At 42.5% G+C, this 26,058-nt stretch overlaps 3 protein-coding genes across 3 annotated transcripts in view; 1 reads left to right on the forward strand and 2 right to left on the reverse strand.

Moving 5' to 3' along the window:
* Window positions 1–3,874: 3,874 nt before the first annotated feature.
* slc38a6 (solute carrier family 38 member 6) lies at window positions 3,875–15,682 on the reverse strand. The gene is made up of 16 exons (XM_029460168.1): window positions 15,371–15,682; window positions 13,740–13,870; window positions 13,537–13,610; window positions 12,570–12,622; window positions 12,430–12,469; window positions 10,412–10,490; window positions 8,397–8,482; window positions 8,249–8,307; window positions 7,808–7,879; window positions 7,304–7,360; window positions 6,483–6,562; window positions 6,278–6,378; window positions 5,811–5,935; window positions 5,153–5,297; window positions 4,706–4,800; window positions 3,875–4,582 (listed from the first exon to the last, which is right to left on the reverse strand). The coding sequence occupies exons 1-16, from the start codon at window positions 15,455–15,457 to the stop codon at window positions 4,499–4,501; spliced, it is 1,368 nt and encodes a 455-aa protein (XP_029316028.1). The 5' UTR covers window positions 15,458–15,682; the 3' UTR covers window positions 3,875–4,498.
* trmt5 (tRNA methyltransferase 5) lies at window positions 15,586–21,036 on the forward strand. Its single transcript, XM_029460167.1, has 5 exons — window positions 15,586–15,704; window positions 15,862–16,442; window positions 17,644–17,768; window positions 17,894–18,533; window positions 20,710–21,036. The coding sequence occupies exons 1-5, from the start codon at window positions 15,697–15,699 to the stop codon at window positions 20,772–20,774; spliced, it is 1,419 nt and encodes a 472-aa protein (XP_029316027.1). The 5' UTR covers window positions 15,586–15,696; the 3' UTR covers window positions 20,775–21,036.
* Window positions 20,814–26,058, reverse strand: part of mnat1 (MNAT1 component of CDK activating kinase) — a 31,205-nt gene continuing 25,960 nt past the window's right edge. Inside the window, exon 8 of the mRNA XM_029460169.1 lies at window positions 20,814–21,350. Within this exon, the coding sequence (XP_029316029.1) occupies window positions 21,230–21,350 (121 nt within the window). The 3' untranslated portion in view covers window positions 20,814–21,229. The remainder of the gene's footprint in view (window positions 21,351–26,058) is intronic.

Raw genomic sequence — 26,058 nt, forward strand, 5'->3', positions numbered from 1 at the left:
TATTATTATTATTATTATTATTATTATTATTATTCAGTGGGTTTTATTTTCCATCTTATGCCACTCTATCCCTGTGTTTATGTTCTTGTGAATGTCTCTTGTTCTCAGGTCTCTTTTTGAAAATAGATATTTTTTCTCTCTCAAAGAGACTTCCTTATTAAATAAAAAATAAATAAACTTTGTGCTGCATTTCTTGTCTGAAAGGTGCTGTACAAATAATGTTTATTACGATTATTGTTATTATTAAATCTCTAGGTAACCATTACGCCCTCATACTTTTAACAGCGGATTAGTTAAAAAGAATTCCTTATCAATGGAGAGGATGGGTTTTTTTTGTGAGGTAGGGAAGAAAACGAAAAAAGAGGAAAGAGGGACTGACACAAATAAAGAGTGGTGTTGTGAAAAGTGGAGGAATGTAACTGTGAGAGTGGTCGGAGCTGCGTTGGACAGCGGAGCAGCGTGTATAGGGTGGGGGGAGCTCTGTCACAGCCCCTCCAGGGTAATTGGCTCCAGATGTGAGGCAGCGTGGCCCCTGCGCCAGCAAGGCGTCAGGGCCGCATTAAGAGCTCAGCCCACGGCTGATGGGATCGCAGAGAGACAAACTCACCCCTACTCACCACCCCAAAAACACAGACTGAACCCCATACTGTGCTGCTGACCACTAGGCCTCCTTCAGTACTCGTCCTACCTCTCAACCACTGCTCATCATCTGCCAAAATAACCAAGCACTACACTTCTTAAAACATTGTCAAATCCCTCTTGTTTATTTACCAAAGACTTATTACACCCATGACCTTGATTTCTCTACTGACAATATAAAATATGTCCTTCTCTCTCCAAGGCTTATTACGGGACTATGTTGAAAGCAATCTTGGAGCCTATTTTATGTCATTGTGTTGCTGCAATTATGTTGGTCCTGATTGTGGACTGAGTGTGTCAAGACGCTCTATTGAAGACAGCAACATGTTTGTTGCACACAATAGTCAGAAGTGTCTTTGTGTATCTAGAAAAGCCCTATATAAATTAAATGTATTATTTGACACAGTTTTTAAGTGTTTTTTGGTGACAGCTTTGTGCAGCCTGTGGCGCTCTGACATCCACAATGGAAGAAAGGTGGAAGTAAGACGTCACCCGTCTACATCATGCTGCATCCAGGTGCAGCATAAAACGTCTGACATACACTGCCTAAAAAGCAGAAGCAGATGACAATGTCGAGACTCTAGATGTTATACATAAAGACCACTGAAGATAAGCACAGCCTGGTGAACTTTTGTTGTACAAGATAACGCTTCATTTGCCTCGAGCCTTGTTAGCCGATAGCGTCCTTATAGGAAGTCTATACTTTGCTTATTTCTGGGCTTCAATACAATTTCACAAAAAGCATGAAGAAATTTGAGTGTAAAAAGAGTAAATTCCACCATAGCCAGAGCATCTGCTGTCTGAAAAAGAGTCCTCAGAGCGAGGAATGCTCTTACTGTGACCCAAAGAGCATGTTTGCTGATAGAGCGTGGAAATCAATTAAAAGCAGAAAAGCAGCATGGAGTGGTGGTCGATGGAGAGAATAGAAGGGGAAAAGATATTAGATGGAGAGCACTTCATCAGTGATGACACTTGCATATCGATGGCATTTGCTGAGTTGCAGTCCGCCACCATGACTAACAAGGAAAACCACTCATCATGCCAACCAGCATTAAAGGGCTCACGTGAAAAGACCCTTGAAGCACCTTTCAGCCAGGAATGCCTGTTGAACAAGATTATGCGGGTAAACAGAAAGCAGATGTGCATGTTCTCAGCTCTGCTGCCGTTCCTGACATCCACTACCTGTGAAGGCACGATCAGATGTTGTTGATGAAGCACAAACAGGAAGAGGAAGTGGAATTTTCACATTGGCTCTGCTTTCTGCCAACACTAATTTGTAGAGGGCTGCGACCACTTCACCGCAAAGTCGAACCGAACAGTTTAGGCCGTTGAGTGCTCTCTGCAGATGATTTAATCCAGTGGTTGTTTTGTCAGATGAGCTCCAGTATTCTTTCCACTACTTTTAACTGAATATTTTAAATGTTATTCATTATCGTAGGCCTATCTTTAGCTTAACATTTCAACCGTTTATCCTTTACTTTTAGTTAGTTTTACTATTTTCTTGCGAACTAGTCTTCACACACTCCAAATAACATGGATTGACAACTGACTCAGGTTTTAATTGTACATTCATTAAAGCATCACACCAATTTGTAATATTGTTTATTTTCGTCTTTCACACAAATATAAGGATATACTTTATATAACGTCAATTATTTTCCATTGAATTAGTGGAACTGTGTTGGTTAGGTGTGGCCCAAAGTAGTTGGGAATCACTGCTCTAACCCATGACAGCAGTGCTATCAAACAATAAGGCGTCAAACTGCGTTAAAAGGTCAAAGTAGTGACATTGGGATCAGACCCAGCTGTTTCCCAAAAATCCTGATTTCTGACAACAGAAAATAATTTTCAAAGAACACAGTCGACTCCTCTTAAAACAATATGAGAGCAGAGGCTGCCAACAGGGGATTCATTTCAGCCCACCATCGTTCCTCCGCCTCATTCCATCCTTTAGCCCTGGGAGATGGTGTTGTCATACTGCTGGACATGGGCCCAGAGTGTGAGTGAGTTTAACTAAACAAAAACACTCCTACCCCGGGATGAGGACTCATACCCCAGTCAGACGGACCTCCATAAAAACAGCTCTGGTCTGTGTTAACATGCATGTTTCCAACACACGATAAAACCGGAGCATCTGGTTATCTATTCCTAGTTAGGTGTTCATAAACCAAGAGAGGAATGTCAATGAAATGAGGAAGAACCGGAGTGCTGTGAACACAGTCTGACACTAGGTGGTAATCTTGTTATGCAAATGGTTTGGCTCTGCGGCTCCCATCGGAGCCCACGTATAGGAGTCAGAGTTTGTTTTTAATTTCTGAAAGAGCTTGTGTTTCTACAGATACGGGGACAGATGGCTGGTGATGGTATACTTCTACCGTACAACATTTCAGAAGGTAATATTCCTTTTACTTGATTACATTATTTTGACAGCTGTACTTATTTTTAAGATTAAAGTTTTACACAAAAACATACAAAAGACAAGGCAATGTCAAAGTTAAACCTTTTGGCTTGTGAGCCCTCGTCACTTTCAGACGTACATTTCTGGAAGCCCTAGGTTGGGGACCACTGAACTACACTTTGACCAGCTACAAGAGGAACATGCTACTCATTGCATTAGTATTAACAATCTAATAATGCCATAGATAATAAATAAAGCTGTCAAAGGGGCCATTTTGTCTGCAGAACGAGTACTTTCACTCAAGTGCAGGGCTTGTAATGGAGTATTTTTTACACTGTTGTATTAGTACTTTTATATAAGTAAAGATCTGAGTACTTCTTCCACCACCAACTACCAAATATATATTCAGTGTTGATAGTCGCTGTGGTGCACTTTCTTCATGGGAGTGTCCTTCAGAGTGAAGGATGGAGGCATGGGATATTTCCTGGACTGGGGAACCTCTTTAAAGGGGGCGTGAAGAGCGGGCAGCCACTGCTTTCTGCAGGGCCAACGGGGCCGGTCGGCCTAATTCCTTAGATTAAAAACAGCAGTTGGATGGCTGTAGGTTCCAGAGGCAGCATGAAGACAATCTAAACAGCATCATGATTAGAAACGTACCGAGCATGTGGCTTTCATTAGCTGCAGGCTGAACCCACATCACAACGCTGAGGAGCAGGTCTCAGCGTCAATACTGAGCCTGCCAATCAAACACACAGCCTGGATGTGACATGTTAGACTGATGAGCTTTCCACAACACTAATAAAGACAGTTTAGTGGTTAAAAGAGCAAACTGACATGTCAGGATATAAACAATTTCCCTTTTATTGAATGCCAGTAACTTGAAGAATATAATTACATTATTCTACTGAACATTTTAACCACATACAGTACATTGGAATCAACTGGTCTTTGTCACATTGATTAAAAAAGATAAATATTTCAAGTAGCAGCAGAAATAATTGCACCTGAGGTTTAGAAAATACATGAATACAAACATTCTTTTTTTAAAAATAAATCGTGGAATGAAAACTTAGTGATTGTGCATGTACAGTGAAACTGTGAAAATGTTCCATAAACAAAGTGATACCCTCCCCCACCCTGATACATTTACAGGTTCAGACTTAGTTAACAGCTTGCAAATACTAGCAGATTGTTTTGCTGTGTGTGGCTGATCATGCACCTTATGTAAAATACAAAATAAGTAAGTGTAACATGAAAAGACCTCATATTGTTAACGCTCATATGTGCAAAGTTTGGTCTAAATTTGACTAATCTAGTGTTGAGAACAACTCCATACATAATCTCCCTGAGGTGATGCTGATTAGCATAAATTCCCTTTCTTTATCCGCTATTCAGGTTCTTTGGCACACGTTCCCCTTTCTTTGCGGTTGTGCTTAATTTGAGAAAGGGGGCCAGGCGAGGTTAGGACTCACGTGCCCATGTGATGACAATGATAGAGAAGCTGATGATTCCCATTATGAAACCAAAGATCACGAGCAGTACAGCCTATTGACACAAAGAGCAGAAATAACACAGTGAGCATCATTATCGAAAGAAATTGATAAAAAAAAAAGGAAAAAGAAATGGGGGAAATGTACAGACAGACAGATTATATCAGTGTTTAGTTACCCCAATGGAGTCAAAGGACCTGAGGGGTCCCGTGTTGATCTTGAGGTAGAAAATGCCGGGGAAAATAAACAACAGGCAGGTGGATGTTGTCGATCCTGGGAAAGAAACAGGAAAGTCACTTAAAATTGCACAGACAACACACTGTATACGGCTGGCAATAGCAGCTTCATAAACTGTTTGAGCAGGACTGCTCCATCAATTATGTATAAGAAGATACTGTGATTTTAGCCACCACAATCAATAATTGTGGAATATTGACATCTTGGTTGAGAGCTTGGCTGCTTTTAATGTCGGCTGTAGTTGAAGACAGATCTGAATATTGTACAGTCAAACTAAATGATTGAGTTCGTAAAATAATTATATAATTATATATATTATATTATGAAGACCAGAATAAAGAACAAAACAAGCATTTATTTGACCATAATTCAAAAGATCATCACCAACCTACTACTCCAAACACATTTCTGATATCGGGCACAAAGAGGGCGAGCAGCAGCACCACACCCAGGATGATTAGAGTTGCAATGATGTGGATCAGCCAGGAGAAGGGACGACCTCCAAACAGTATCAAGATCACAGCCTTGCGGGCCTGGAGCGTACACACAAACAGACATAATCTAACCAAATATACAGAAGATGTACTGTATTAATGACTCCGAGTAAATGTCTGGCAAGACAAGAAGAAGGGAACTGGAGTGGAAGGAAGAACTTGTTAGTAGACGTTAAAAAGGGTTAGTCTATTTTTATTTATTTATTGCAAAACAGGAACTAAGCATATTTACAGATATACATTTAATGTGAAACATTATAAATACATAGAAATTCACAAATAAATAACATTAAAAAATATAAATTAATCTACCTCTATTGAAATCATCAATTCAAAGTGATAAACTTAATAACCAGTAATATAAACAGACAAGCAAAGACTCAAATAAAACAAATAAAACATTTTACACCGGCAGTTGTACGAGACCAGCAACATCAACCGTTTCTTGTTTTTAAGTGATTTCATAGAATTTAGTGAAGAATCCAAAATTAAGAATGAGGATACTCTTTGGTACGCTTGTGTTAAAGTATATTCTGAGGTTGGTGTACTCACAGGGAAGTGAATAAGAGGCACAGTCAGCAACACAGAGAGCAGGATGGTCAGTCGAACCACCATCACCATGATGTCCTTCGGCAAATACCTGTCGTAGCCAAGCAACAGCTCAGAGTCCACATGCGCTACGAGCAGGAGACAAGGACTGAGTGAGGGTGCAGGTATGACATGGCTTGGAAAGTAGCTATGACACTAAAACAAGCAATTATAAAACTAGAATTTTTATATTAATTCATTATGAATATTTATTTCAGACAATACAAATAATTGCATTTAAGTTTGTGCTGTGAAACACCAGGGAAGTCACAACAAGGAAAACAAAGTCGATCCTTGAAGCACTGACATAAAGGATGTGCAAGAAACTCTGAACCGTATCGTGATTTTGCTAATGTTACACACTTAAATATTGATTGGGTTTAAATGTACAGTAAAAATACACATGTTGAAGTGTGTCACCGCAGGCTTACCGTAGAAGGTGAGGTAGCCAAACAGCGCAGAAATGAGGTAAAGCAGGAAGCTGAGGCTAATGACGACATTCGTAATGTTCTGCATCTTGGCCTTAGTAGGTCTGAAAGTCACAAAGACATTTATTGAGCTTAATTTTTATATGGCTGCTGACCAATATATTCAATTACTTATATTAAACAGCAAGAGTAAAGCTGCAGTGCTGACCGGTCCAGCTCGCAGTAGATTGGCAGGATAGTCGTGTGGCACAGGAAGGAAAAGGCCATGGTCGGGATGGCGAAGCCGCTCTGCAGCACACATAAGACGTCATTAACAAATTATCATCTTACAGGGTTACACGGGAGGGAGGTGGCAGGTGGGTCAAGGCACGGTTTGTGTAGTAGTAATTACCATCTGGGCTGCACGAGTGTGACACGGTCAACTTCTCATGAGCTCAGAAAAACAGCCACGTTTTCAGCTTTGTGACGCTGCATTTTCCAGCTGATCCAAGAGGGTTTTTAAATAGTTTATTTAAAGGACATTTTTCACAACCCATAAAATATACACTTTATCCTTCAGATTATCAGACACACATCACAAGAGATACATGGTTTGTAACCTGTAAAGTATCTAAAGCCGTCAGATAAATGCAGTATTTACTTCTGAGATGTAATGGAGTAAAAGTACAAGTAGTATGAAATGGAAATACTCAAGTAAAGCACAAGTACCTCAAATTTCAAGTACAATACATGAGTAAATGCATTAGTTGCATTCACCACTGCTTTTTAGGATCGTCTTGTAAAACACTGTCAAGTTGTGTTTAAACATCTGGCCCAAACATGTGCTTCGTGTAATTCTGTATGTGCATAGAGTCTTTCCATGTAACATAAATGTGAGTGGCAGCTGCACAGTGCACCCGAGTTCCTAACATATACAGCCCAACCTTCGGAAAAGAGTGCGAACTGTCACCAGAGTCAAAGACCTACTTTCAACAACTTCTCTCTGCCACTTCACAGGAAGAGAGAAAAAGTCTGGTTTCATACACGTACCTTACTGGAGATGACAAAGAGTTTGGGTGTACATTCTGAGTCAGAGGAATTTGATATCTGGAGAAACAAGGAGAGAAGAGGGAGGGGTGTTATTTCTGAGAGGAGATGACTTCTGCAGTGCTGCTGCAAATTGGGGAAACATAAAGCTAGTTTCCATTGCCTGGCTTTGGAGCTAAAAAAGGAAAACAACCATCCAAGTAAACCATGCCAGGTCCGAAGCTATGCTATGGTCTGTATAATTCCAAAAGGCCAGAGGTCATTTCCAGACTGACGCAAGGTCACCTGAACTTCCTTCCCCTCAGGACTGGCACCATTCACCATACACAGCTCTCTGGTCCTCATCAGCCAGAGCCGACATAATCAGTGAACTCAGTCTCCTGGGTTTCCTTCATAATCCTATGACCATGACCGTCGGGGTCAGACTACATACTTCAGACCCGCTGTATCTTCTGCATGCGTCTGTGTGCACGTGAACAAGAATAGAAGGAACGTTTTTGTTGTTACCTGGAAGGGACCTGAAAGTGTTGTCACATTGTGAGGCAGTGGGCAGGCGATGGACCATTTCTTGACCACAACCTGAAGAGGAGATGAGACAACATGACAACCACAGATTGCTCGACACCACTTTGTCATGTTGGAAACCGATTCAGCCTTTTCCCCTCTCTTAAACATTCAAGCAGTTAATAATACATTTGCACACACAGCAATATTGTGCAAAAGTTAAAGTCTGGGTATTTTAAATAATTCCAGTGTAAAATACTGGATATAACTCAACACTCAATAGTTTAGGCTAATAAATTGTATCAGAGTATATATTTATTCTATCCGATCTTTGACCAGTATCGACGCCGACACTGAATATCGGATCGGTGTATCCCTAATGTCCACAACAGAAAAGTTGAAAAAGGAAAAGGAAAAGATTTGAAAGGGTATATTTAAACTCACCACAATTACAAAGTACAGCATAAAGAAAAGGGCCACGCCACTAGTGTAGCCCAGGAAGCCTGTGATGGTGAGAGAAAGAGCTGGTGAGGAACAACAATTCAAACCAGTCAATGCAGCAAATCAACCGTCCGTTGAGTTACATACTTACCAATCTTAGGGGACATTGACAGAGGTAGAACAATGCAAAGTGTGATTATGATCAGAAGCAACCTGCCATCTTCATACCAGGCATGTCTAGAACACAAGTGGACATGAATTATTTAAGGCTGAATCAAGACACGTCATTATCTTCCTGGTCCTGTAAGGTCAGGGACGACAGAGATGAATCTCGGGGGCCTTTAAATGGACCAACTCTGGAAATTTGTCTCCATTTCTACCTCAAATACAGAGTGACAGATTCATCATGTGGTACGAATTAAGGGCTTTAGTCCTCACAAACCATAACAATTATGTAATACACATGCAAACGTTGTGTCGCTGCGTCAGAAGAGACCACATTTCACTTGCCGGGTTTTTTCAGAGAGGGGGAATAATATTTTCCTTTGCTGAGGGATAGCCTTGGCGGTTTATACGGGATTGGGGAGCTAGAGGAGGAGAAGAAGGAGAAGGAGGGGGGGAGGGCAGTGTTCGAGGTGACACATGTGGAAGGCATGCTGGCTCCGCTAGGGTCGGGGTCGGGTGCTGCCTGCCGCTGCTGTATGTTGGACTGCAGCGCGGGGTCACGAGGGACTGGCTCCACCACTCTTTATGGGGCTCCCACAGTCAGCAGCACCTGCTCCGACCACATCAACACCCACTGACCCCTGTTTGGCAGTTTCACAGCTGTGGCGTTACCATAGGCGCTGATGGATTTGTCTCTGCGTCTACGCTGTTTCTGCCCTGTAACTGGATGTCAGGGAAACCTCTGCTCTGACCCAGACTCTCTCTCGTCCAATCACTTCTACTCCAACCTAAGTTTAGCTGAAACACTCGACCGCAGCTTAGCTAACCCCCTTCTCCACTTTTACAGAACATTATGCACACACAGGGATGTATAACAATCCCCACCACCACTAGCATTCTCAGGAGGCTCGAGGGCTTACTGTAAAGGAGCAGGATACCTAGAAGACCCATGAAATGTGGAACATTTCACGCTATGACATGATGCAGGATAGCTCTCAGTTAAGGTTGGAGTATTTTGGCCAATGAGTCAATCTCCACATAGTGTTGAGGATCAACATAAATCTGGCCAACGCGGCACAAACCCACATCCACAGCTGTGCACGTCTTTGGCCTCGTTACCGAAACACTCCGAAAGAAACTCAAACAGGACATACAGTCCATTAGCACAGACAGAGACTAAATGATTGAGCACGACTGTTTTCGCTCTGCCGTATTATGATAAATGAACCAGAACAAAGAAACACGTTTTAATATAAAACAACTCGTTTCATTTACTCCGATGGAAGTGTCTGTTAACATCCCGAAGCCACTCATTAACAGAAATGTTTTGTTTCCCTCAGCAGTGAGCTGTAATTAGAATGGCAAAACTGATATCCCCTTGTATCAGTCTGATTCTGGGGAACATGTGCGAGAGATTTGGGGGTGAAAGGAGAGCACTAATACAAAGCAGCTGTGTGTGGAAGATTCAGATGTTGACGGATTGGGCTGAGAGCAGCTACAACTCTCGCTTAAACCAGTGTGGCCAGTAATAAAGTGATGGAAGTTACATTCTTGGCCTGGGACTTCACTGAGAGTTGTCCACATAGGCCAATGAACGACAGAGGCTGCTCATGATGGGTGATGTATGGCTCTCAGTCATAAATACATTTCCTCTGGGCATGCTTCAGGCTGTACAGCACAGAGCACGAGTCACTCACTGACAAAGTATTAGTAGTGCACTGTGGTTTGGTGAGAGATCTTCTACCGCATCGGTCTTACATTTCTCATTGACCGACTAATTCCAGTTTGTGTAGCTTTGGGGTGCAGAAATGTCAAGTTTGACTTATTTGAAGGCCAAATGTATAATCTACAACATCATGGGAACAGGAATGAGTCATTCGTTATCTCAGTGCAGCTAATCTAAAAGAATTTTTTCTTTGTTTTTAACTGCAGCTGTGACAGATTTTGAACCAAATTTCCTTATCGGAGGAGAAGGGAGCTTACAGTGCTATTTGTACCCACCCTGTGCTGCCTGGGCTCAACAGGCTGTCGATGGCTGCAGGAAGCTCTGACTTCAGGATAAACAAATAGGATGACATGGCTGAGGAAAGAGAGGGAAAATTGTTTCAGAAAATCTACTAAATAAAATAAACAATAAAAAAAAAGCACACAATCATACCAAACGACTAAATCATAAACACAGCAGCATGACTGCATGTTGCCACAAGCAATCCTAAATTGCTGTGTGAGGATGGTGTGTGTTTTCCAGCACAAGGAAATGGAAGTCAGGGTGGAGGGGGAACTGCGGCTCTGAGTTAATGCAGATGGGTGGGGCAAGCAGCTCAAGGGGATCACCAGCAAAGCCCTCAGTGCAGAGAAGCAGACGTTATGCAGACCTTCCAACTGCTGGAGACCGGGAGTAGCAGCCAGGATGGAGAAGTGTGAGGAGGGGGAAGGAATGCTAACAATAATGATCTCTGACGCTAATCCAGGTATTTCTCCCACTGCTCCACCTCGCAAGGAAACAGGATATTATCAGCCTCCGACGGGCTCCAACGTCCTTCCAACGGACAGCAAATCAGAGAGGGGATCGGGGTCACTTCCTGAGGGTCATATCAGGCCCAAAAACACCAGGAGGAAAAACTGGAAAGGGGAGATGGCGACTGCACAAGGTGGAGAGGACCGTTCTGGCTGAAATGGGACTCAGAGGCAGTGTGTGGTCAGTCATAAAGGGAGATAATGTTAAGGGATTTAAATATGTGCAGCCAGGCAGAGCCAGAGTTAGCTGGGACCTCATTGCCCCCGAGGCAGGTCTTGCACTCGCCGTTAAATAAGCCTAGACCATAATCCCTCAGATCCTGTATTTGTTTATAAAAGAAAATTCCTCCAATAACCCTCCAGCCCACACAGAGACAAGGACACTCACTATGTGAATAACTCATGCCATTTATAAGCACTGCAATCTGTCAATAAAAGTATTCTGAGGAAACAGTTACTTTAGTGTTTTAGCCAAAACTTTCCCAACAAAAGTTCATCCAACAATTTAAACACACCACAAAAACAAAAAATATTTTCAACCACACCAGCTCATAAAGACACACAGACAGGGATCACACAGCAGGCATGATGCAATGGCTTCATTTCAAGCAGTTGGTTACTGTAAGCACAACAACACTTTCATTGGATAATACTTACATCTCTAAACAAAAACAGCCCTTGAGTGAAGGAAAATAAATGTTAGGAAAACATATTCTAATAATAAGTAACAATTCAAGTAATATTAATGTAAACCTTCTGTGTGTGGCCAGCAAAGAGTAGGAGTGTGTTCAACATAAAGACAGAGCCACTTTCATTTCATTAAGAGTGAGGGGACAGGCAGGCTGCGAGGGCCCTGGGCTGGTCAGTAATTAAGGTCAATTGGACCATCAGCCTTTGGCAGTACAGATGAATGTTTACCCAGAGTGAGGCTAATTGCACTCTTATAAAAAGGGGCCTGGGGTGTAGACAGATGCATGCTGGAGTGCTGGCTCTCACACTCTCGCACATACTGCCCCATGCTGGGAAAACCACAAACATACCAGAGGGCACGGCAATAATCCACTCAGCCGTGCCACTAACGACTGCAGAGGAGCGATCACCTCAGCTCTCCGCTGTCTGAGGAGCGCAGTTTGTGGCTGAGGGACGGGTGGAGATGGGATAAAAGGGAGGGGTCCCATTAGGTTACTCAACACTGGGTGGGTTTACCATCAGTGATCAATTAGACGAGAAGTCAGGTTTCAAGCCCAGGGGAGGGGGCTGAGAGGACAGCGGCTACGGGGTCAAAGGTTATCAGAGAATCCGGATAATAGCCTCACAGGAAGGAGGGAGTAAACCAGAGCTCAGAGGCTTCTGATCACCAGTAGGAGGCAATATCTGCCTCCAAAATAAACTGGCCATAGACTGTGCATCCTCCTCAACACTCTGCTTTTATTTATTTTTTAAACACAAAATTGGTTTATGTGTAAACACGTCAACAGCTTTTTAAATGGGAGCTGACTTACCACCAATATTTTGGATAATAATAGCAATTCCAACCAGAACCTAAAAATAAAATTGAAAAGGTGATTAATGTGAACATCTTCTTCTGGTCATGTTGAAAATAAAAGTGAATGAATTCTCTTTTTTGACAGACAACACTTACTTTTCCTGGTTTTTGCAAGGCTCTCTCTCCCAAGTCTTCATATGAATTAATACCTATGAGAGTCAAAAACAATCAGACCTACTCAACTACTCAACAGAGTGCTCAACAGATTCAGCATTGCAGACCTATAACATAACCAAACTCACGTTGGACAGTTTCAAACAGAAAAGATCAAAATTCATGCAGCAGAACCAGAAAGGAAAAAAAAAGAAACACAGTCCAGGCTTTTAAAACCTGGTGCCTACATTACCCACAATGCAACTTGACTTCTGGCAGGTGTGTTGTGCTAGTAGTAGCTAATAAAACAGGCCTTTCATGATAATTACCGTATTGACTTATCATACAACATATAGACATGAACTCTGTCATTTTTGCTGACCTCAATGTTTTCTGTTGTGTTTACATGCTTGTTTGTTTACATATGAATGTCACCAACATGATACTCGAATAAACAGCAGGGTTTTCCCTACAATTATAAGAGCCAGAAAGTCCATTTTATTTATGGTTTTGGTTGTGTGGTTTTGTTTTATTTATTTTATTTATTTATGGTGTTTAATTTCTTTTGTCACGTTCCATTTCTAATGTCTGAATATTCTTCCGAATGAAAAGTTCATTGCTCTTTGAAAGGCCGTACGAGCTAACCGAACTTGAGACAATTTATCAGACCGCAGATAAGTTTGCTTTAAAAGATGATCAAAAATCAGGATTATGGTGTCCCTCGCCCGACTCTCACCTTACTTGGGTGGTGATTTACAAATCACCTGATTCAATTATAACAAGGAAGTAAATAAAGACACAAAGAGAGAGCAACACCTCAGCTAGCTTCCCTGAATAGTGGTCTAATTATGAGTGAAGTAAAGGGGACAGTCCAGGGAGTGGGTAAAAATATCTGGATGAACCCTCTGGATAAACATAAGGGCAAGTGAAAATCTAAAGTTAGATTGTGTATTCATTGTGAGTGTCTCACCTGTTTGGTCACATAGCTTCAGAAGGAGATGTATAGAGTAGGCTGCCAGGCTGGACACGAGTACTAACAGGAGACTGGAGAGGAAAGGTGCATTGAGCAGACTTTAGTGTACAGGAAGCTGTATTTATGTCAGATTTATTTAAAAATGTGTTCAATATTATTATTTTTAACTATGGTAAAAGGTGCAATGAAAGCATTCTTACGAAAAACCAACTATTCCAGTGTTAGCCATAGCATAAGCTAGACCCAGTATGCCGCTGCCCATTATGGCATTCATCAGGTTAAACACAGAGATGGCGAAGGAGGCTCCTTTGGCTTTGATCTGCACTGTTCCCTACAAACACAGCAGCGATAGATAGATAGATACTTTATTGATCCCGAGGGAAATTTAGGCATCCAGTAGCTTAAAAGACATACGACATTACACATATGAGGTGAAACAATGAGTGTGAAGACAAAGGCAAGGCACAAGACATCTTATTAATTTTGTAATAGCTTTTAGAGAATTGCTCCTGACAGTATTAGGAACAACTGGCCGGCCACGATGATGGATGTCATGAAACAAAACTGCAGTGGCATGTAGGATCAGGGAATGGAAATGGGAATGGATGGGGTGGGATTTGAGCTGCTAGCTGTGGGACAGCTGCCTGAGCTCAGGATAAGGGGAGCTGCCCAAACTGCTTGACCCCTCTAATAGGGGATATCCTGGACAGAACGAGTGGCAACTCTGGTGTCAGTGTCACAACAAGCTTGGATTGACCTGCGGGCTGCTGAATCAGAGTCACCCTGTGTTACAGTACTGAAAAACAGGAAGTATGACACCAGATGAAAATGTAAACTGGTTGCCATGTTAAAATATAATGCATAAAATTAAACTACACAGATTTAAGGATACTAAGAATCTCAGTTTAAAAATAAATATGCAAAATAATGTGATACGACATGAACATATTAATGTATTCATACCGCTCATCTCACCTGGTTCCTTTTCCATTTTATGCCTTGTGCTTGGTTTCACATTGGAGATAGGATTAATGTAGATAACATGTTCAAGTAATTTGAAACATGTTTTACCACAAGTGGTGCAGTCAATTAACTTGACAATGTGTCATTAAATTAAGTGCAAGGGTGTTTCTACTCTCACCACTTCCTTTGAGCGGGGGCTTCTGGCCACATGAAAACAGTAAATGAACGATACTGATTGATCAGTGTTTGTTCACTTACAAGATGTCAGTTTACTCATTACTAATGATGACTAAATGAAATCTAAATTATGAAGGGATTTAGTATAAAGACTTATGGTCTCCGTGTTACTAATAATGATGAGCTTCCATAACAATACACATCTTTAGAAGACATTTTTGGCTTCTAACGGTACCTCTCCTGCACAAGTTTTTCTTAAATGTGTAGTCTTTTTATATATATACACGTTTATATGTGTAAATAAACTAAGCAAAAACAATGAACTAAACAAACTGAATGCCTTATGCAACATTGGTGAATTCCACTTTACATTTACATGTAGAATTCATTTTTAAATTGCACAAGAACTAAATATAGATTTATCCTCATTGGAAAATATAATATCATATAATAATATCATAATAATCATTGTTTAATTCCTGTTTTTGGTGGACTTTCACTGTAAGTGATGACAGAGGCAGAAAGAGAGGAAAGGCTTTCAGAAAAAGCGCGTGATGTCAGTCATAAACAACATTATGACAAACAAGATAGTTTACCTGTGCATGAAAAAGCTACTGCTGCTAAGTTAAAGTTCATATATTTAGACTGAAGCACTGTTTCTTAGATATGAAAGAGTGTTTTTTGTACTTACATTTGTTAATAAAGGTGTTGTTTCGTTTCCTTCGATGTCCCCGGAGACGCTTTGTAAATCTGCGGCTGAATTTCTTTTAATGCTCATTTTCTCCTCTTGAAAACTCAGGACACAAACTACAAGACTACTACGGGTTTAAACTCCTTCTTATCAACTTATCAGCTACTGACTGCTGTTGTTTATAACTCACGTCAGCTGCCTCCCTTTTCCGTCGCATTTGACTCGTCAGGAAGGAAACTGTCCAATCAGAGAGCGAGTTTGACCAATCACCAGCCTGCTCTGGTCGCCCACCGATGACGCAATTCAAGCGTGCCTGAGAGCGGAGGATGTGGAGGTGAGCTATGAATGTGATTTCCCCCCGAAAATAAGCATAATTACCGTTTTATTTTACCCGAAGTTGCAGGGTTTTCTAAAATCTAACACCCAGTTTACAGTTATGATGTGTTTTAGTGTCTTCTGCTTCATAACCGCAACGTCTTTTGTAATTTCAGGCCCCTCTCCAGAGTCTTTGCTTCTGTAGAAACTGAAAGAAACCTCAAAGCTGCCGCTGTTCTCCGTGGTCTCTGCTCTGCAGCCTCAGCCTCAGCCTGTTCTGGCTTTTCTATGGAGCCTAAACTGTACAGGCCCTCTCCAAAGGTCCGGGGTATGACCTCTCTGGACAAAGAGGCCTTCACACAGACCATCACTGTCCCGGCTCTACGGGTGCCCAATGGGGTCTTACACAGTGTGGTAAAGAGCCTAAAAAAGGCGGCCATCCAGCGCCCAGGGGTGCCCAGAGTCGTGCAGGATAAAGAAGAGAGTTGTGACTTTCGTTTAGTCCTGTTGGACCCCCACAGAATCTCCTCGCCAAGCTCCTTCAGTGAAGCTGAATCAGAGGCTCTGAGGTCATTCGGTGTCATCCAGGAGCTGCAGCAGTATGAGCTGCGGCTCACCTATCACAACCTGAAGAGTGAAGAAGTGCTGGAGGCTGTGCTCCCTCAGGGTCAGGACGTGCCCTCAGGGTTCAGCCGGGTGGGGCACATCGCACACATGAACCTGAGGGAGCACCAGCTCCCATACAAGAACCTCATAGGTGAGAGGCAGATGTTACAAGAGAATAAGGTGTATTATGGCTTTGGTGCTCCTTGTCATAGATTGTACAAGTCTCTGGAAGTTTAGGGGTGATGAGAATCATTCGTCCCAAATATATTTGGTGTCTTGATGATGGTGGTTAAGTTAACTTAACTTGATGACAAATGTTGACTAAAAGTGCTTTACAAAGAGATCAAATATATAAACAGACATACTGGTAAATAACATAATATAGGTAAATTAATAAAAGTATAGAATATCCTGATAAAATCATAGCACAATATTATTTCACAAACAACTAAATAAGATGCATAAATAAAAACCAGAGTTTGGTCTTTATGATGATAATATAATGGACTAAAGGAAAGAGATTTAAGGTTTTAAAGGTATCAAAGGAGGAGGAAGATCTAATTATTTGTAGCCTAACATGCTCAGGTCACTTTTGGTTTTGAACTGGGTACGTAGGATGAAGAGCAGTGATTGTTACCAGATCTGAGGGGTCGAGAGGTGGAATAGAGGATGAGCTGTTAAGAGATGTAACCTGGTGCCACTCCATGCAGGGCTTTAAAAACAAATTAAATAATCTTAACATCAATTCTGTAGGAGAGGCCAGTGCAGTCTGGTACCAGTGAGGAGTCTGACTGCTGCATTCTGAACAACATTCCTTCAAAGAGAAAATTTCAGTAGTTGTGGTGAAATAAAAGTGTGAATTTAAGTATCGGAATCTTTAATGGTGATCTAAGATGGTTGAAGCTAGTGCTGACAACTGACTTAATTTGTTTATCACATTTTTAAACCAAAATCAAAGATCACATTGAGATTTTGTTGTGTGGGACTTTGGACCGAGGCCTGAGGGCATTGATTGTGGCTGCAGAGGCTTCAGCTGAGTCTAAGGTGGGGGAGTGTGCTGTCGTAACACATCGCTTTAAAATCTGCCAACGCTGTTCCATCGTGTTGAGATGTGGTGACCGTGAAGGCCGAGCATGTAATTAACATCATTCTCATACTGATCAAACATTTCACTGAATGGAAGCGTTTGTATTTGTTTGAGTCAGATGTTTGTTACTGTTTGCTCTCAATTGTTACCGCGATAAACACACAAAGTGTAATCTGATTTTCATAATCTTAAGGACCATAGCTTAACAAAGAAAATAATTAGTAAGTCATATTCATTGCTAATTTTGTGGCTGCTTTCATTGTAGGTCAAGTCATCATGGACAAAAACCCCGGTGTTACCTGCGTGGTCAATAAAACAAACATGATTGACTCAACCTACCGCAACTTCAAGATGGAGATGCTGGCTGGAGAGGAGAACATGGTCGCCAAAGTAGGTTAAATGTGCACATATTTCACAGTGATACATTTGTACTGAAGCAGCACTATCTACGTGTACAGTCATCCTCAGATATAATCACTGACTGACGGTTGATATGCTCTTTGTCTGTGCTGCAGGTGAAAGAAAACGGGGTGACATACGAGTTTGATTTTTCTTGTGTATACTGGAATCCCCGGCTGAGCACAGAGCACCAGCGTGTGGTGCAGCTCGTGGAACGTGGTGACACTGTGTTCGATGTGTTTGCCGGCGTCGGACCCTTTGCCGTCCCGGCTGCCCGCTCCGGTGCCAACGTCTTGGCCAACGATCTCAACCCAGAGTCCCATCGATGGCTGCAGCACAACTGCAAACTCAACAAGGTGGAGAAGAAAGTCCGCACCTTTAACCTGGACGGCAGAGCGTTCATCCAGGGGCCCGTGAAGCAGGAGCTGCCTGCGTTACTAAAGGGAAAAAACAATGTTCACATAGTGATGAACCTGCCTGCCTTGGCTCTGGAGTTCCTGGATGCATTCAGAGGCCTGTTGCAGCAGGAGCCGTCCTGTGACGAGAACCTACCCATAGTGCACTGCTACGGCTTCTCTAAAGAGGACAACCCAGAGACGGATGTGGTGGAGAGGGCTTCCGGCAGACTCGGGTTCCCCCTGAAAGACCGATGTTCTGTGCATTTTGTGCGTAATGTAGCGCCCAACAAAGATATGATGTGTGTGAGTTTCACTCTCCCTAAAGAGGTCCTCTTCAGCGGTGATCACGAACAGACAGGTGAGAGTTCATTCATAAAACAGTGAGAAATTTAATGACAAATTGATGACAACTTCAGGGTAAAAGACAAGTATACCATTTATTGATCGTGTGCATGTGACGTCACGCTTATTTCCCAACCCGTAGTTCAGCCATCTTGGTTGTATATACAACCAAGACGGCGCCCGTCCACGCGTAAGTTGCTGCAACGCTTCGTAATTTTCTTTGTATTTAAACGTCTAAGATTGAAAGAAAATGCCAACCTTGTGCGCAGTGTATAATTGTGGTCATAACGCTACTCGTGACCCAGAGAAACGGTTCTTTAGATTTCCTACAATCATCAAAAACAATGATCCACAAAAGAGGGATGAATTACTGTCTATCGAACGCCGTAAGCTGGTTTAGCAACATAACTCGTGAGGCTTTAACAGAAGAAAAAGCACAATTCACCCGTGTGTGTGGCGACCACTTTATATCTGGTAAGAGCTCAGGCTAAAGCCATGTTTACGTTAGCGAGAATAACATCGCCGCTCTTCTCACTCACAAACCACGGCTTGAGCGGTGTATCTCGAGCTCTTTGAGAGTGATTTACACGGGCATGGACGAGCACCCTGTCATCTTTCAGTGGTTTGGTAAGAAGACTACCAACCCAGCCAGAAACAAAGAAAGTATAAGCACCTAAGCTCTTGTATGCCTTCATTTGTGCGTTGGTTGCCCACAACGTTTGTAGCACAAGGTAGTTCACAATAATCGGATTTTCAATCGGTTTAATGAATTTAAATCCTCAATATAATCCGACGGCTGTAGTGTGTACGGGTCACGGCCGCACATTTGGAATTTTCCTCTGAATCTTGCCTTTGCAGAGGACTTTGCAGAGGACTCCAGAGAGTCAGAATACTTTGAAGAAGTTGGAGTTGTATTGTTGTAGTAGTTCGCTTTAGACGCCATATTTGATTTGTATATCATCCAACATGGCGTCGCACGCATACGTTACAGTTTTGTCACGTGATTGCACACGAAGAATAGAAACCAGAGCTAGTGGAGCTCTTTGGAAACAGAATTACAGAGGAACTTTTGCATCCCTAGTTCTCTAAGTATAAGATGCTTAATTATTATAAAACATATTAGAAGTCATTTATCCTACAGGCAATAGAGTGCTGCAGGGATGACGTATTTTTATAGGTCAACCCAAAGGTTGGAGTGGCCCTGGTTCCCTCGACAAAAAAGCCATTGGATTTTGGATAACTGCAGAAAATAAGTTCTGTGGTGAACAAAAGTTATTGATTCTTACAGTTTTGTTCAGCTAGATAATGAACACGAATTAACTTTTATGATTTTTGAAGCGTAAATGCAATCGCAAGAAGTAAAAAGCTAAAGTGAGGCTGTAAACTAACTGCACCACAGTCGTCACCACCACTAAGCTAAAGGTGAACCAGTGTTCGGCGTGATGACGTTTAATGTTCCAGACAACCTTTGTCGTCTCAATTAGCCACTTTCTAGCAACCGCCTTTTTTAAGAAAAGAAAGTGATTTTGAAAGAGCTTCAAAATTCACACGTGTGAAATTTACTGACCCGTTTTATGTCGTAGAACAAAACGTGGAAATATCTTAAGCTTGTGTTAAACAGACTTTAATTCAGGCATCTAACCAAAAGCCTATTAACTTCAAGACAAGGAAATCGGACGTGCAAAAATGCAAGCTCATTCCTGGGTATTAAGACTCTTAGATTTGAATCTGCTTATTGTTTGTTCATTATATTTCATATATACACACACACACAATTCCAAAAAAACATCTGAAACAATGCCAAATAATCAAAACTAAAGAATTGTTTAGTCATTTTTAAGCAAAAATGCCCAAATTATCCATTTCCAGCTCGTCAATGTGAGCAATGTTTTTTTTTTCAACTTGCATGACAGTACACTGAAGATCTTTGTGTTTGACATTTTACTTTAATGATACCAAGGCACATTCCTTGTATGTAAATATCTACTTGAACCGGATTCTGATTCACAATAATCAGCAGATTAATCAATAATGAAAAATAATCTTTTCTTTATTATTGAGTATTCACGCTGTAACGGTTGTTGTATGTGCCGTGTCTACGTTTTAATGTGCTGCCAGATGGGCCAAAGACTATTGGGAGGACAATAAAGTTGTACACGACTGAATTCTAAACAGATTTTGTTTATCCACAGAGCTTCTTTCAGAAGAACCTGCTCCAAAGAGACAGAAGTGTGAAGAAGCTAATGAGTCGACGTAATCATCACATCGACTCCCCACTGAGGAACGCAAGGACACATTTGATTTGAGAATTTTTTATTTTATTTTTATTCACATAGAGTTAAACTGATGCTATTATTACAAATGTTGCATCGTGTCATAAGAAACCATGACCCAGCTTTACTTCAATACGAGACTTCCTTTTGTGCGTACTAGAATGTATTAGTTATTATTATTCAGAGCTTGACCTGACGCCTTAAATTGTTTCACTTTCAAATAAATCTATAAAATAATTGACAACTGTTCAGTGTGATTTTTTTAAATATAAAATTAACACAAAATATAAAAAGTCATATACACCTTGACCAAAAATGAGTCAGAGCACCCTCCACCCCAGCAGCATTTGCCCTCTCAGTGGCAGCGGTGAGGCTTTTATTGTCCTTTTAGTCACATTTCTAACCTGTGGCTGTTGTGCTGTTTGAGCTCTGGATGTGCTCAGCGTTTCAAAAGGAACATCCCACTGAAAGCATCCTGAACGGCTCGATGACATGCCAAAGCTGAGGTGTATCCTCCAGCTGTGTCCTGAGGCATGGCAGCCCGCACGTGGTTCAGATACCTGCGAACACACAGAGAGCTCTGGTCACTAACAGCAGTGAGGTATTTTGTAAATAATGTGACTGACTGGCAGCCAGAGAGCCACTTTCAAAAAGTAGTTCTTGTGAGTAACTTGAGTGTAAGTTTATTCTTCATTAAATCCACACTTGAAGTTATTCTTTCTGGCTCTTTGCGACCTTTTGGCCCTTTGAGATCAACGAAGACAGACGTACCCACACACTAACACTGGAACACCTTGTGCCTAAAAGCCTCTCAAACATTGCTCTATTAAAGTATTATGGGTGTCTTTTATTTTTTAAGTGCTTACAGATGTATCCTGCCAAAACCTCTTTTCAGGTTCTTAAGCAAAGCCAAAAGTCACTGTTTATTTTTATATTCGTGCACAGACAGAAAAACAGTTGAGCTGTTAATTTAGTCCCCACAGTGATAGATGCCCCTCTACTTATGAGTTGTGTGAGTATAGGAGGGGGTTGACCTGTGTCCCCCCACCCACTCTAATCCTTCCTCCACTGTGTTGTTCCGTCAAAAAGTGGGCATTGTTGGAGAAACCTGCACACATGTTCTGTACTGCTTTCTTGTAGCATCTCGACTACAAAGCTAAAACAGCAAAGTCCTCCAGCAATTGAGACAGCACGTAGCCTTGCCTTGCAATACTGTCTCCCCCCCACACCCCCCTGCAGAAATCAGAGTCCTGGCAGAGAGGGCTAAAGCCCTCACACGAGTCTGGCTTTGTGGCCCCTGTTCCTGTGAGCCGGAGAAACTTCAAAGTGAAACGGGAATCAAGAGCACAGACAGCCCTCTGTGATTTCTGTGCCCATTCAAGCTGCTTTACAGAGTAACCCAACACCTGTGGGGAGGCTGAGAGAGACAGAGAGTTGAGGTGTGTGTGTGTGTGTGTGTGTGTAAATGAGAGATGGACAGGGAGAAAAGAAATAGGTGTTGGTGAGACTACACGCTAAATAGATCATATTTTACTTTGGTGTTTTATGATTCTACAAGGTGCTTTGCTCAAAAACACAATAAAGCCTATACTTCAATTAAAGTTGAAACATATTTCGCTAGCATGACTAAGACGTAAACGCATAAAGTCAAACATTCAGGAATATCACACAAGATGACCTTGTCTTGTCTTACAATAGGCAGTGAAAGTGAGAGGAAGAGCAGCACGAGATGTCAATCAGGCCACTCATCACCCACTAGAGAAACGACACACAAGTTCAAAACAGGAGGCCCAGTGATTAATAATAACTTCATTAGGCCCAAGCTGCTGTAGCCTGTCCTTCAGAGCACTTGAGGGAGGTCTTCTCATATGGCTTCCTGCATCAGATGAGTGCTATCTATTGATTATATTGTACTGGGCCTTTTTAATGGTGAAAAAAGTGGGCTATTTACAGCCCGGCTAAGTCTGCTCTTCCTGCTAATCTAATCCCCAAGCTACTCATGTGGTCATTCCTTCCAAGAAAGCTGAGAGCTCTGTGTAACTTTATACCTGCCTGCCCCTAAGGAGCGAGAGAGAGAGACAGAGAGAGAGAGAGAACATGAAGGAGAGGGAGGTGGAGGGTGAGTGGTGTAGGAGGAGGAGGGGTGGGAAGTAGAAAGAGGAGGGAGGATATGAGGTGAAATCACCTTTGGGTATCATCATCACAAACCCTCTTCTCTTAAACCAACCCCGTCTGCCCTCTGCTCACCCCTAACACCCGAGGTTAGTTCAGTTCTGCTCCATTAACTCAGCGGTCGTATCCGCATCTTCCTGTAAAGGCCGGCTGCATACATGTACATACACATGACCGGCAATAGACGCGGAAAGATGAACTCGACTCTTTTCACATGACTGTACTCGACAATGCTGAAACATTAGAGTGGACTGACAACACCTAAGACGTGCAACAACATGAAATGTGTTAAAATTTGCAACTCACGACTTCAAAACCAGCCAGAGTCCTTACACTGCCTTCAATCATAAAACCAGATACACACACACACACACACACACCTCTGAAATGGACACTTCGAGACCCTCTGACGCTACTGTTTCAGTGTGTACTCTCAGTGCCCCCCCCCCCTCCCCTGTCACCCCATCCCCTCTCTCTCCCTCTTTCTCTCTGAGGACTGGACTGCCTTTTGTTCGCAGGGCCCTGAAACCCAAGCCGTGTCGGCCGGTAACATCTTTCACTCTCCGGGCCCCACTGGAGCATTAGCTGCAACTCGATATGGGTCTTTTCAAAGCCTCGTATTATTGGGTAAATATGGGTCACTTTGGACTGGCCCATTATGTCGCTTGGGGGGAGTGGGAAAAGACGAGTGCAGGTGATGAAGACAACTGAATGACACAGTATGACAGTGTGCGTGTTAGACTGCAATTGCCACAAGGGAATATGAAAGGGGTTTTCCATAAGTATACACACTCAGAAGGGGAGATGTATGTTTTGCCAGATTTGTTTCTCAGATGAACATCTCAGCACTAGCATTTTTTTTTTTTCACTCTCAAAAGTATAATAGATGATAAAGTGCTTACATTATTTTTCAAACTCTACTCATACCATGTTTTGTTACCCATTTCTTTCAAAACTCCATGTGGCTTAAAACTGTTCAGAGCAAACAGCATTTTTCCACTCGAGTCTGGAACTCTGAATACCTGCGCAATGTCTCCTGCTAATGCTAATAACGGTCAGAGACTTTACTGACGGGACCCCGAAAGTTTTCCCCACTCCGGCTGCCTGGAAAACGCAGCACAGCCGCATCTCTAATTCAAAGTGAAAAGATAAGTGGCGAAATGTTCCGGCAGGGTTCTGCGTGATTTCCAGCTGAGAATGTGTGGCTCCTCTGTGTTTGGATCGACGATGCTGCTGCGGAATGGAGGGTGTTTGAGTTCTTCAGGGAAATCGCTGCAAGGTTGGGACTCTGGAGGGAAAACAGAAGATATCAGATGGAGGTGTAGGCTGCGTTGGGCCTCTTGTCTAGACTCCATGTGTTGGCTGGAATTGGATTAAGAAGAGCTGTGGAAGCCTGGGCTTGATGGAAAAAAAAAAAGAGGCCAGTAATGCTACAAAGTCTATTGCAGCAAGCAGACGTTTAATCAACGTACAAACCGCAGAGCAGACTCACGGACAATGGAGCAATCTGAATCAGTCTAAAACAATGCTAACTGTAGAATTACTGTATGTGGTTTTGCTGCTTTCAAACATAGAGACGGCTCAGAGAAGCTAAACTGGCTCTTTCAACAGAAAACATAAAGCAATATTTAAATGGGATTTTCTAAGCTCTATGCTGTTATTACACGTTTCCTTCAAAGCGATGACCTGAGACCGGGCCTCAGCTTGGCACCTGTCCGCTCTCACACCCCTCACTGATCCAGGGTCAGCATTTGTTTTTACTTAACAAAGAACGAGAGGCTTTTTGAAGTCAGGCAATTTGAGAGATAAACTCTGTATTCTGTTCAATCAACACTGGAAAGATAAATCAATACAACCTACCATACCTGAGAGCGCTCCAAGGACTGAAGCCTCATTAGCTATGTTTATTAAAGCGAAGGAGCTGGTGTGTTGAGCGCACCAAAGAGGGCAGCTGACAAGCACAGGGCAGGCTATATCTGAACAGAGGCTGCCCCATACTTCTGAAGGGCCAGTCATGGCAGCGCAAATGTCCGGAAGTCTTCCTTTAGCGCTCTGCTCCGGCAGCGGTTGAGGATTCCTGGCCTGGAAATGATGGGGGCTGGAGGGGTGGGGTTGGGGGGGTGCAGAGCCACACACCTGCCAGATGATTTGTCATTATAGAGGGGTCAGCACTCAGCTGTCACCCCCTAATCACCCATCCTACCCCTTAAGTCAGCCCCCCTTTACCCCCCAAACTCCACTCCAGTCCTCCAAAAACACCCCCCGCATTCCTCAGGCAGCTCCGGTTTCACTCACAGCACTGCTGCCCCTCCTTCCTACACTTTACCCTGAGAGAAAATGTACCCCTGTGAGAGACACAGCACACTGAGCACATTGTGTGGATGTGCGATGTGTGCTTATGCCCCCCATGTGTGTGTCTACACAATTCACATGTGTGTGAAAACATGTTTTTCTAAGGGCAGAGCTGTTTGTATCGATACCGACGGCGAAAACGATGGAGCAGAATTTTTTTTTACCAGCGGAGGACGTGTGAATTGGTCCAGGCTGCAGTCTAAAAACAAAACCCCTGCAGACAAGCCAAACACAGAGGACTCTCACAGGTATACTATATCTGTCAACAGCGGTCTATCATCACCACAGGTCATAGGTCACACTCTTTTCCATTGAGTGCAGCTTCCTCTGGGACGTGCGAGTGTGTGAGACAGATCCTCAGCCATCAGCCGACCCACTGTCCACCAGATTATCTCAAGTTGTACTCTGTGGGCTCAATGCGGTTACATCATATGCTCACGAGCCTACAGACCCCTTATCCATTATCATGCTTCTTATCATCCCCACCGACAGGCTGAGTCTCTGCATCCCAATAGAGAGGAGGAGAGGGAGGTGGGTGTAGCTAACACTTAGTTAAGGGGAGAACATGTTTAGAGTGTTAACAGAAGCTTTGGGTGACACTTGACATTAACGCTTATAGTAATACATTCTCATGTGGAGTGACTGACAATCTGTAAGAGGTCAAGAAGGAAGCTTGTTTGTATCGGTGATAAAAAACTAAGAGGTACACTTGTTTTGCGTCTACGAAAGACAGCATTGTGGAGG

This window comes from Cottoperca gobio, chromosome 22, assembly GCF_900634415.1.
Source record: "Cottoperca gobio chromosome 22, fCotGob3.1, whole genome shotgun sequence".
NCBI lineage: Eukaryota > Metazoa > Chordata > Actinopteri > Perciformes > Bovichtidae > Cottoperca > Cottoperca gobio.

Excerpts from the sequence above, each read along its gene's own strand:
- slc38a6 (XM_029460168.1), bottom strand. The coding sequence starts at position 15,457 with ATGAGCATTAAAAGAAATTCAGCCGCAGATTTACAAAGCGTCTCCGGG. Across the intron at positions 6,563-7,303 it reads TCTTTGTCATCTCCAGTAAG|AGCGGCTTCGCCATCCCGAC; the intron begins GTACGTGTATGA and ends TGTGTGCTGCAG. Across the intron at positions 4,801-5,152 it reads AAATGTGTTTGGAGTAGTAG|GATCGACAACATCCACCTGC; the intron begins GTTGGTGATGAT and ends TTTCTTTCCCAG.
- trmt5 (XM_029460167.1), top strand. Across the intron at positions 16,443-17,643 it reads CCCATACAAGAACCTCATAG|GTCAAGTCATCATGGACAAA; the intron begins GTGAGAGGCAGA and ends CTTTCATTGTAG. Across the intron at positions 17,769-17,893 it reads AGGAGAACATGGTCGCCAAA|GTGAAAGAAAACGGGGTGAC; the intron begins GTAGGTTAAATG and ends TCTGTGCTGCAG.